Raw genomic sequence first — 12,218 nt, 5'->3', positions numbered from 1 at the left:
AATTACGAAAAACGAGGTACGCGTATCCGTTTTGCGCTATCGTCGATCCTTTTTTGGTAATTGCAACGAAAAATCAGTTTCTGAGGTTTACTCTAATTTTTTAGTTTAATAAGTTTTTGCAACAGTTACAAGAAAATCTAGTAACGATGATCGTAATGAGAAAGAATAGTAAGAGATACTAGACTTTCTGGTAACAGCTGCAAAAATAATTTTCATTTTGTACGTAGAACTATATTTTTCGATTGTGGTAAAGAATGAAAATAGCTAAGGACGGAGCTTAAGCGGAACTAAAAATTTCTCTCAGCGTACAATTGTATTTTTATCATTTCATTTCATTTGTAAGAAATTTCAACATTCAAAATCTAGTATAGGTACGTTTCAAAGGCGTATTCGATTACAATTTGATTCACAAAAAATCCATCGAGAATATTGAAAAAAACGTTTTTCAACGTTTGTTAAATTTTATTTCAAATCACAATTCGTCCTAGCTGCTGCTAGATTGTTAATAACGAGAATCTCGGAGACGAGTTGAAAAATATGGATTTAAAGATCATGCCTCCAACGTTTTTACGTATCTGACGTGAATCGGAGCATATAATCGTGTACTTATTGAATCCTGTAAAATAATATTGATCGAAATCAGATCGAAGCTAAAATACGACGCTTCGAAAATATACGTACAGATAACCTGAAAATCTTTTTGCAATGAATCCCCCTCAAAAATTATGAATAATAAATACACCGCTGAAGCAGGTTATAAATATCCAATATAAAATGTATTCAGTCTGTCGGCCGGAAGTTTTGTAAAAGCGAATTGCATGATTCTGTTAAAAGAAACTATGCGGATGTTGTTAGGGAATTCCTCTCTTTTCCACGGAACTCTACAAATGAGTCAGATATCTATTATTCGTCGTTGGAACAGCGCGTACAGCGGATTAAGTAAGAATCCTTATACATAATGCATACAACACAAAATTTTCAACCAACGCGCCGTAGCTATTATTAAAGTTTATACAATTTTACTACCGATTCTTTTCTATTCCGATTCGCAATCTCTTCACGTCCGTTATCGTCTTCTCTCTCTCTCTCTCTCTCTCTCTTAAAACATTAAACAAAAGCTTCCGCGTATTCCTCGCTGCATTCAGAATGCTCGTAATTTCCTTCCCTCCTTTTGTTTTTTTTTTTACACTTATATACCCATGCATGAACAATTTATCTTTTTTATTTATCCTTTTCGTCTTTTTCTCCCATTCTTTGTTTTTCTTTCCTCGTTAGTTTCCGTTTCGCCGGGCAACCACCTCTTCGTGTTTACTTCTCGGACATTGGATTCTCATTATATGTATATATATATATATATCGTTATGTATGTATATATATATATATAAGGAGGATATTGCGTTTTTCCGAATTAACCCAACGCCGCCGCTCCCATAATCTTTCATGGAACATCGCAGTTGGCAATTGCCCCACGAGCCTCGAAACGCCCACGCTGCTTCACACGTATCGTAAACAATTTCATATTTTAACCATTTATACATCTTCCCCCTCCCTCTCTCTCTCTCTCTCTCTCTCTCTCTCTCTCTCTCTCGCTCTTTCTCTCTGCCATCCCGTCGATGCTTGCGGTATAATACCGGACGTTGCTTTTCCGCAGCTTCAGTTCTCCCTGGATCTTACAAGAGTCAATTTCATCCCCCTTTTTCCCTGCGCTTCAGAGCCAGTCTCGATCGTTGTACTTGGTATATCACCGACGAAAAACTCTGTCTCATCAATTTAGTAGACGATTATTATCGTTGATTATCGCGAAGGGTGCGCGAAGAACGATTTTTATTTTCTTATCTTTGAACAATATCTTTCTTTATCGACGGTATATTCATTGCGAAGAATAGGAAACTGAAAAAAGCTTCGACTTTTTTTTTTTTAATCGCTCGTCGTTGCTTGGTTAGTTGTTAATAAATTTATCACGTGAATTATACTAAATGAGTGCGGCATATATTCTTTAATTAAACCGTTGTGTTGTCGACTGCATAAGCCATTCACATATATATATTCACGTATATATATTGTATATATACGTCAAGGTTTCAACATGCAACCAAAGAAGCAAAAAAATGGAGTCACGGTCGCTAAAGAGCCCAAACTTGCGATAATCGCAAAGTCTTTGGTATCTACTGAGAAAAGGTGAGAGTTTCATGCTGTAATATACGCGATTTTAATGATAATTGAGATATCAGACAGATTTCGACATTTCTACGCGCTGCGAACTGCTTTTAACTGTACAGCTGTGAATCAAACTTGAATGCATATGTATACATAGTTATACGCATCATTTATAACTCGGCATGTGACAAATGTGTCCCGGAATAGCGAATATTCGTTTCAATCTATATTATATCTTTATTGTCGATTACTGCAACGACCCGAGCGATTAAATATAATGTGCGTCAGGAAAAGAGAGGGGAGAAAAAAAAAACTATAATAAAATTAAGAAACTAAAACGGAAACGGAATCAAAAGATGTTGCATTCGTATCCATAGATATAGATACATTCTGACACAGTGGTAAATACCACGTATGTGTTTATTAAAATTAAAACTCGATTTCCGAAGATCAAAGGTGCTTAATTAACTTACCCTGGAAAAAGGCAAGTATTTAAAATTCTCCTGGTGGTATAATTTTTTTCGACGTGAAGAATTAACATTCGTAGATGATTTTTGCAAAACTTCCGATCTCAGTTTGCTTTTTTTGTTCACTTTATTTTTTCTTCTTTCACGTTGTTGAAAGGATGCAAGAAATATTGCGCCGCTAAACTAAACGCAACAACGTATCGCTTATTTACGCTTGTTTACAAGTATAATCAGCTGACATTGGCGTATTAATATAGATATTATTATACAACTGTTGAGTGATTAGGTTCAATTGTTACTTTGTAATTGGTATAACGAATATATGTAAATTGTATATTCGTTTTTTGAGTAAACAGTTGTAAATTTTTCAACGTCCTTATTACGTACCTTTATACACTCGGTTTTCCGACCTTCGTCGCATCTCTAAATACACTTGTGTTGCAATATTGTTAAAAATCTTCGAAAATAGAGGGAAAAAGAAACGATGTTTACTTTTCGTCACGCAAATATATTAGTGGCGTATATACGTGGAGTATAAATACGTGTTTGAAAAAATAAATTATGTGACGGTGGGTCTATAATATCAAGAACGAAAAAACAAATCGTTGAAAATAAATATTCTGTTGTGCATGGTTATTCTCTTGAATAAAGTTATTTCTTATATACAAGCAAGAACTTAAAGATTAATTATTTATTTTACTCACCATTAAGAAAAAAGGAATTTTTATTTTCTTACAAGAAATGCACTTCGTCAGCCAATAACTCTTGGTTGATGAACAAAATATCTGTTAAATGTGTGATTTATCGGTGATGTGTTATGTTTATTATTCTGCAACGATTCCGAATCAGATTGTAATTAATACTCAAGAAACGAGATTTTGAATCACTATAAATCCGAAATTCAGTGAAAATGCTAATAATAAAAAATATAACTATACTAATTATATGTAATTACATAAATGTATAATAATCAATATTACATCAAGAACGAGTTTGACGAAGAATCAATAACGAAATATCGAAACGACAACCTTATTTGAAAGAAGATGCTACGCATTTAGTTATTAGACGCGTGACAGCACCAGGCTGAAGTTGGTAACTTTAACGTAACGAAACGTTTGGACAAAAATTATTAAAAAATCATTAATACTTAATTTTAGAATGACCTATATAGAGTTGGCTTTTCGAAATATGAGTGTATTTTATTTATGAAGGTTTAATAAATTTCAGACAGTCCTAAAGGTGCGAGGTAACGATCCTTCGTAAACATACATTGTTACAGTAACGCTACTAAATTCCACCTCGTGTGAACGCACAGCTTTACATATTTTCACGTAATTGTAGGAGATACAAAAGCATCGGGTGGGGGTAAAAATGCTGTACGATTAAAAGATACGAGGGTCACAATATCGAATTTTTAAAGTTGCTCAAATGTACTTCATAGAATTTGGAAAAAAAATTTAGAAAATCAAAATGCAAAATCAACGAAATAGGCAAGGATCGGAGATGTTTAATTCAGAGAATTATATAACTCACCTTTCTCAATTCACACTTTTCTATTTATTTCTAGTTTCTTATTATTAATTTCAAAATTCTTCTAAATAGATATTAGTGCTTTGGAAAATTCTACACCGCGACCTCTGTTTTCCATACACCCTGCATCTTTATCTCCAGGTGGGGATAAAAATATAGGAAAATCCAAAAATCAAAGTGCTCCGACATCGAATTTTTAAAGAAGGCAAAACTCGATATTCAGAATTCAAAAATGGTGAAAGTCAAAGTATGAAGAAGTAAAAAATCAGAAACGTCAGAACATAGAATGCCAAACTATATAATAGAATCGTCAAAATTCCTCTGAATAATATATTTGATTTTGCTGTAGCATGTTTTTTTTTACCTTTCTATACTTTGTCTTTCTTGTATTTCGACCTTGCTGTGTTTTCAATTTCTTGTACATACTTGAAATTTCCAAATTTTGAAATTCTAGAAACAACATTTAAGCGTACATAAAAATTCCGTTTTCCGTACGCTTAGACAAATTTTTAGTTCCGGTTACCGCTCAGTCCTTAACTATTTTCATTTTTTACCACAATCGAAAAATATAGTTCTAGGTAGAAAATGAAAATTACTTTTCTAGCTGTTACCGGAAACTCTATTATCCGTTACTATTCTTTCTCATTACGATCACCGTTGCTATATTTTCTTGCAACTGTTGCGAAGATTTAACGCTTGTCCAACAATAAATTGACGTTAAAGCCTTATTTAACTAAAAAAGTAGAGAAAACCTCACGAACCGATTTCGCGTTGCAATTACCAAAAAAGGATCGACGATAGCGCAAAACGGTTACGCGTACCTCGTTTTTCGTGATTCCAACAATATTCAAACAGTTTGTTTTTAACGATGCCTGTTTCACTAAATTTTTCTAGTTACTGTAACAAATGAAATTTTTCTCAGTGTACCCTTCCGTCAATCAGCAATTTTAGTTTTTTCACCCCTACCCCCACCCCCCCACCCCCCACCCTTACCCCCACACAAAAGCGCCGTCGCGTCGGTCTTTCATCCTGTTTTGGTTCAGTTGCGATTCGGCGTCGCGTCTGACTAGCACGGGCTTCTACTACTGTCGTCCAGACCGAGCGAAGGAAAGGAGGCGTCGAGAGTCGAGCGAATATTGCGGGTTCTTCGAAGTAGTCAGTGCGCCGTTACGCGTCAGCCAAGCAGCGACACTAGAAGCGGGGCAGGTGCTTTCATTCCTCGCCTTGAACTCATCCGAATCGAATTGCTTTTCGAGATTCTTTTCCTTTTTGTTATTATTCTTTCTTTTGTTCCATTTACGCTGATTTCGAATCCCGGATCCACAAGTGCAACGGAAACGTTTTCAAATAAATAAGCGATCTTATCACGTATCAGCTGCCTGCCGTGATTTGTGCCTCTGTGCGTGTGTGTGTGTTTTTTTTTTTTATTTTCTTTGAAACAACAACAAACAGCTGCGTTTCGATTTGTAAACTAGGAGGAGGCGGATCCGCTGTTTCAGACTGAAAAAAAAAGAAAACAGAATCGTCATGGTTATGATCGACATTATCGACGACGAGGATCGGTACGTTGATTTTAATAACGTTTCGCATCGGTTGTCCGATTTCTTTTATTTTTATTTATCTATCGATTTCTTTCCGTTCTGGATCAGAAACCTTTCGCGTGTTTTACGATTTATTTATTTTTCCTTCCCGGTGAAAAAAAAAAGTAACCGTTGTGCAACGAGGAAGTGAACGAGAATCTCACACGATTATTCAGCGTTTAATGTCGATTTAATTAGAATAATCGATCACGTATTCATTATCATATCCTGTGCTGCTGCTGCTGCTGCTGCTGCTACTGCACTCGAAAAGCAGCGTCACGACGCCTGAATTCAGCTAACGATTTGCGTGTTCAGGGGTTGTGACTACTGAATTCATTCGAACCTCGAGCACGCGATATTATTGCATTCGTATCGCGTGCTTGCAAATCACTTTCGCGCTTTCGATTATATTCGCAAACGTAATACGATCATTTTCAACGTGACGTTTATTATTGTTTTATAACCCCTGTGCAGGTTTCATCAACGTAATTGAATCTGCTCGCGGTATAAATAGTGAAATTGAAATATTAAACAAAGCGTAACGACGATGATTCTTTGCCTCCTTTTTTTTCAATCTCCGTCAAACAAGTATTCCATTTTTGTTTTTTTTTTTGGTTTTGTTGCTGCTATTTTAGTATCATACACGAATATCAATGCTTCGCAAATTGTTTCATACTTTGCGTGGGACGAAAATTTGATACATTTAAGTACGGTTTTCGCTCATCGTCCAGAAATATAGGTATAATGCTTTACGTTTTGCACTTGTCACCGATCGTTGACCTCGCCGAGTGGCAAGTCTCGCGGCGTATAAAACTCACCCCATCCTCTCGTACCTCACACTTACCCTCTTTTAACTTTTAACACGCATAAGAGGCCCCTCCGAAGGGTTCTTCTTTCGCGATTTAAGTTTCGTTCGGGGTCGACAGTTTTGTCCTCCTGCACAATTCGATTTTTCCCATCAAATACTAATATACTATAACGACGAGTAATATCGTACATTTGATTTTGTTGCTTGAATCTCAAAAGAGATTTTGTAAATAATGCAATCGTGAAATCGGCTCACTCGATAAAGTAAATTGTACAATTATGTAAGCGGAAAAATGAAAAAAGAAGTGATGTGAAATTTTGGAGGGGTTTTTTGTTTTTTTTTCTTTTTCTCTCTTCGTTCGAGACTTTCGAGTTTTCATATTTTTTTTAATTTTCGTCTATTTTTCTCAGATGTGCGATGAATAAATTACCAGACGACATGAAAAAAAAAGAGAGAAAAGCTGCGCACATAACGCAGCGAGCTTTGAAAATTGTTTAGCTATTGAAAGCCCACGTGGTCACCGCGTTTTGCTGAAGGTCGAAGCAAGCCCTCAAGTGTTGCGTTGATATACCTTATCCAGCCGCAGCTAATGTACATACCTATTCTATATCTAGACGTGTATCATACCCGCCTATTATTCTCTGACTCGTGTAAATATTTGCAACTTTCTTGCGTGGCGTCAGAATGATGACAAAGAGGGGAAAAAAACGAATTAGGTCAAAATGCAACTAGAACGTGATCTTGTATTATTATACCTAAATTGTTTAACCGTGGAATCGTTTTAATGGTATTGAACTTGCGATTTCATTTATCATTTTTGTAACAGATGAACTTTCATTGAATTTTCGCAATCGCGATGAGGAAAAATTTTCTCGTCGACAGGGACAATCTTACCGTGAAACCAGGAAACAAACAAAGCCTGCCGTATTTTAATTATAATGTACGAAAAATTTGATTCACGCAATCGCCTTTTCTCTACGGTTTTATTTCCTCGTACAAGAAGCAATATTTCTCTTTCTATGTCTCTTCGCGCGAAATTTTTATTGCAAACTGCAGATCGTTGAGTCACTCGACATGCATGTTTAGATATTGTATAATTATGCCTACCTATCATACGTGCATTGCAATATCTAAAATTATCACTCGGTATGCTAATATTCGTTATATATATATACATACGTGTAGTGTATTGCGTATACAAAATGAAACTGCAGTCTATTTTTATCACATTACGTGAATAATTTTCTTTGAACTTATATCCGCTGTGAGATATTTCCAGATAGTATTACAAGTATAAGAAATCTTTTTTTTTTTTATCTGTGCTTGTATATAAGCAGGTGAAATATTGATAATTTCGATGAAAATTTTCGTAAATTTCAACGTGGGATCATTATTATAAAATAATAAACCATCGATGACAAGATGTGGATTTTTTCTTACTTTTCAACCGACGAAAATCTTATCCCTCCATATTGTTTTACATTATAATTTATTCATTATGTACATGTACGTAAATGGAATTTTCTATTCAAGGTACGAGCGTCTTTTGCGACGGGCGAAGACCGAGGATTTAACGGAGGTATCGGGAATTGGCTGCCTTTACCAAAGCGGTGTCGATCGTCAGGGTCGTCCGGTTGTTGTGTTCGTCGGGAAATGGTTTCCCTTCAATAAAATCAATCTCGACAAGGTGAGTGGAGCCAGGAAAAATAAGGAAAAATAGAAATAGAAAATGATGAAACAAGTATTGAATGACAAGTAATTTCATTCGTTTCTTTGTTTCATCTATTTTTTATATCCTGCGCGTGTGCGAGAGTCTGTGATAATCTGCAAACCGGAAACTCATACGTACGTCATATCTTCCGCGTTATTTTTTTACCGGACCGGATGCAGTGATCCTCGTCATCGCGCGTCGCCGGGAACTACGAGAATTATTTATATACGGCCATGGCGGCATCGGAGACTTAATATTTCTTTTTTTCACAAATTCCAAAGCGAATACGGTATTCAACAGATTTTCATTCGCAAATTTGATGATTGGTTATTTCATTGACGATAAGTGGTCACGTGAACGGTATAAATCGTGGAGGTTTGGGGGTGGAATATTTTCTGTACAAACATATCGACAAAATCTGAACAATTTTCTTCTTCAACTTTTATTTCTTTGTTTGAATTACGTGAGAAAATAATAATGCTTGCTATTATACATATATTTCTCAGCATTATCCATATGTATGGAAAAAATGCCTTAATCTTGTATAAATTCCGTATCTCGGGCACATCATATCGCTACGAGTCTTTCAGGGTCTCACTTTCTTCGTTTTTTAGCGAAAAATCACGCGGACCAAAAATTTTTATGCGTAAGTTCCAAAAAATGGGGTGAAAAATTGATGTGTCTCGAGCCGAAAACGTAGGTTTGTTACTTTACGACAGGAAATTTTAATTCGCGTGGGGTGATTTTTCACCCCTCCGTTACCATTCTTGGGCCAAGTTTATTTATAATAATAACGATAAAAAGTTTTTGAAGAACAAACAAATGCACGAATTTCACATCACGATCATTATTATTCATAACAATACCACCTGTAATACATCTGCATACGTTCATTATTATTTTGTTTTTCTCGATTCCGTTATATTTGTATGAGTAATTCCGCATCCTTATATGTGCGATTTAACGTAACAGGAAACAAGTTAAAAGAAAAATGGTAAATTTCAGCTGCAAAAAAAAAGAAAATCTCAACCGAGCAGATAAAAAGATATTTGTGAAAAGTTGAATTACAAATTCGAAAAATGGAAGTCATTGAAAACCTTGAAGTAACTATTTTTATTTTTCTTTCCCTGTAATCTCATGGCAATATAATGCAACAATTTCTTCAATGTTAACAAATGGTAGCTCATCATTTTCGTTTGCGATTCAATAATCGAAAAATTTTTTCCGTTATGATATGAATTTCAAAAATTTTCACCCCACACGGAGAGAACGTAAAAAGAGGAGATTTTACTCAAAACTCCAGGCAAAAAGGGATACGTTCAGGGTTTCTGATTAAAAAAAAAAAAAAATAATAATAATAATAATAATAACAACAACAATACCCATGTCATTTATATTTTTTTCTACGAATGTATCAGACCTTACTCTGCACACACTGAGTTTCACCGATTCCACGCAGTAAATTTTCCATTTTACGAGGTAAAATATTTTACCCAAAAAACCTGATTTTGAGCAAAATTCGCTGTTTAAATTCTCTCTCCGTGCATCGGTTATAAACTAGCGTCAAAAATCCAAATTCCCCGGAGTTTTCTGAAAGCCCGAGATGCGGTGAATGCCCTCACCAAGCATTGCATTTCTGACGGTGCACCGGTGCAACAGCAGCAGCAGCAGGAGCAAATTGCGACGAACCGAGTCGCAACTCCGTCCTTTTCTATATCAGCTTTATATATCCCTCCTCCTTTCTCTCTCTCTCTCTCTCTCTCTCTCTCTCTCTCTATCTCGCTCCCTCTCACTCTCTCTTCATACTCGTTCTCTCTTTCTCCCTGATCGATAGAAACGCCAGAAATAACCCCAGACACGCTCCCTCGTGTTTGGCCGAACTCTAGGCGCAAGGCTTGGCCCTTCGGAATTGCGCTGTTGGGTGCCTATAACAATATAGCAAAATGCATATACATACCTTTGCATGTACATACCTGTATACGTATGTGCACATTATGCACACACACACACACACACACATTATACAACATCTAAAGTACGTACAAATGTGCCTAGGATGGTAGGGTTGCTCCATGTCACGGCGAAACTAGGTCGTTGACGATCATTTCTCGCCTAGGTATGTATATGTGTATGTATATATATATATATATATATATGTCGAGATATGTAACGTCTATATACCCGCACCTTGTATAGATCATGTACCCTGCGGCACACTCGAATCAACCTGAATACATTTTCAACGTGTTTGTATCTATTGTTAAACAAACCGTCGCTACGCGCCGTTCGAGCATGTGAAAAATTCAAGGATATAATCTGGGTCGCTTACCCCTCGTTTTTGAAAAAGAGGGAGGGGTGAAAAATTGTAAGAGATGTAATTTTTGTTATTCGATTTCCCGATGAATTTCCAAACCACTATATGTATACGTTATCTGGGTTAACTGTACGGTAATGATAATAATATTAATTCATTTTTTATTTTATATATATATATATATATACATGTAATATACGATCTACGCTGCTTCTTGTTATTCGTGTATACTTATTTTTTTTTTTGTAAACTTGAGTGTGTTTAACAACAGAATGCCCCTTTTGAAATTGTTCGTAATTGAGGCAATTTGAACTGGATGTGGTCGATTTATTTTAATTCTTCATTTTCTTATGTCCTAATTTTATTTCAAGCCAAAGGTATACGTATATAATTAGTCTGGTCTCGTCTTCGATGACGTACTTTTTTTAATCGGGAGTTTTCGTGCGGTTTGGTACTTTGATTTCTTATTTTTATTTTATTTTATTTTATTTTATTTTCTCTATTTAAGCAACTGCGAGAGACTGAAATCAAGAAATTTATACAACTACACTCACCTCTTCGGTAAAGGATACAGTTATTATGACACCAATAATATGAATCACTAAATGGTCATTGACATACTTCCATCATTTTTACATACATGACAGTTATAAGTTCGTCTATCTCGGTCGAAATATATCCTATCGATAACTCAGGGGATTTTGCAAGCTAAACCAACCGACTTGGAAAATAATTAAAGAAAAAAACTTTATTGATAGTATGGAAAAACTTTTTGTTCCCACATGATATTTTGCGGTCGGTTATCGATGATATACTAATAATTAATGAAAATGAAACTAATCGTTTGTGACAAGGTTATAATTAAGGACGATTAAAATATATCACAATACTGCATAATATCTAGCTGCATAAAATATATCGCATAAATAAGCATTATTAATCATGCACTACTAGTAGCAAGCGATAAATCATCGGCTTGTATAACGTTAGGCTCGAGCTGTTACGTATAAATCTATTTTTTACGTTTTAAAAAACGGATTGTCATGTGTACCGATTTGTGATTTTGTTTTCATTTAACTCGAGGATTCTTATTTCTTAACTCAGAATTCGAAAAGACACTTTTTTTTCTTGAATTTCTGTGATAAGGTCGTATGTTTCCGTATAGAAGAGAACGATTGAAAAGATTTTGTGAGAAAAAAATACATGTACGTATATATATATATATATATATATATATATATATGGAAAACAGGATGATTACAAATAAGCGAAATCATCGATCTTAAGAGAATTCGTAATTTTTGTAATTTATGTTTTACCCAAGCCGATAATGATCGAAGTTTACTTATCTTTCGCATTACCTTTTATGTTTCAGGCCTTGTTGTATTTAATCCAGCTTCTGGATCCCATCGTTAAGGGAGATTACGTAATCGCTTACTTCCACACATTGACGACGAGCAATAATTATCCGGGTCTCCATTGGCTGAGGGAAGTCTACAACGTGCTGCCCTACAAGTCAGTATAGATCACATTCGTACAAAGCTTCGTAGATTTTGCATGAAATATTTTATAAATCTGATACCTCGTGAAAATTTTACGAAGCGAATCCATTAAAGCTTGAAAAAAAGTAACGTATCTTCAGAATCGT

General features: G+C 35.3%; 1 protein-coding gene across 1 annotated transcript in view; it reads left to right on the top strand.

The window, feature by feature from the left end:
- The window catches only part of LOC124307694 (protein GDAP2 homolog), a 38,362-nt gene that overhangs the window by 22,150 nt on the left and 3,994 nt on the right, over positions 1-12,218 (top strand). Inside the window, exons 8-9 of the mRNA XM_046769658.1 lie at positions 8,079-8,232; positions 11,946-12,085. Of these exons, the coding sequence (XP_046625614.1) occupies positions 8,079-8,232; positions 11,946-12,085 (294 nt within the window). The remainder of the gene's footprint in view (positions 1-8,078; positions 8,233-11,945; positions 12,086-12,218) is intronic.

This window comes from Neodiprion virginianus, chromosome 1 (assembly GCF_021901495.1).
Source record: "Neodiprion virginianus isolate iyNeoVirg1 chromosome 1, iyNeoVirg1.1, whole genome shotgun sequence".
Classification (NCBI taxonomy): Eukaryota; Metazoa; Arthropoda; class Insecta; order Hymenoptera; family Diprionidae; genus Neodiprion; species Neodiprion virginianus.
Note: the sequence above shows the minus strand (reverse complement) of the source record. Positions and strands in the feature narration are given on the sequence as shown.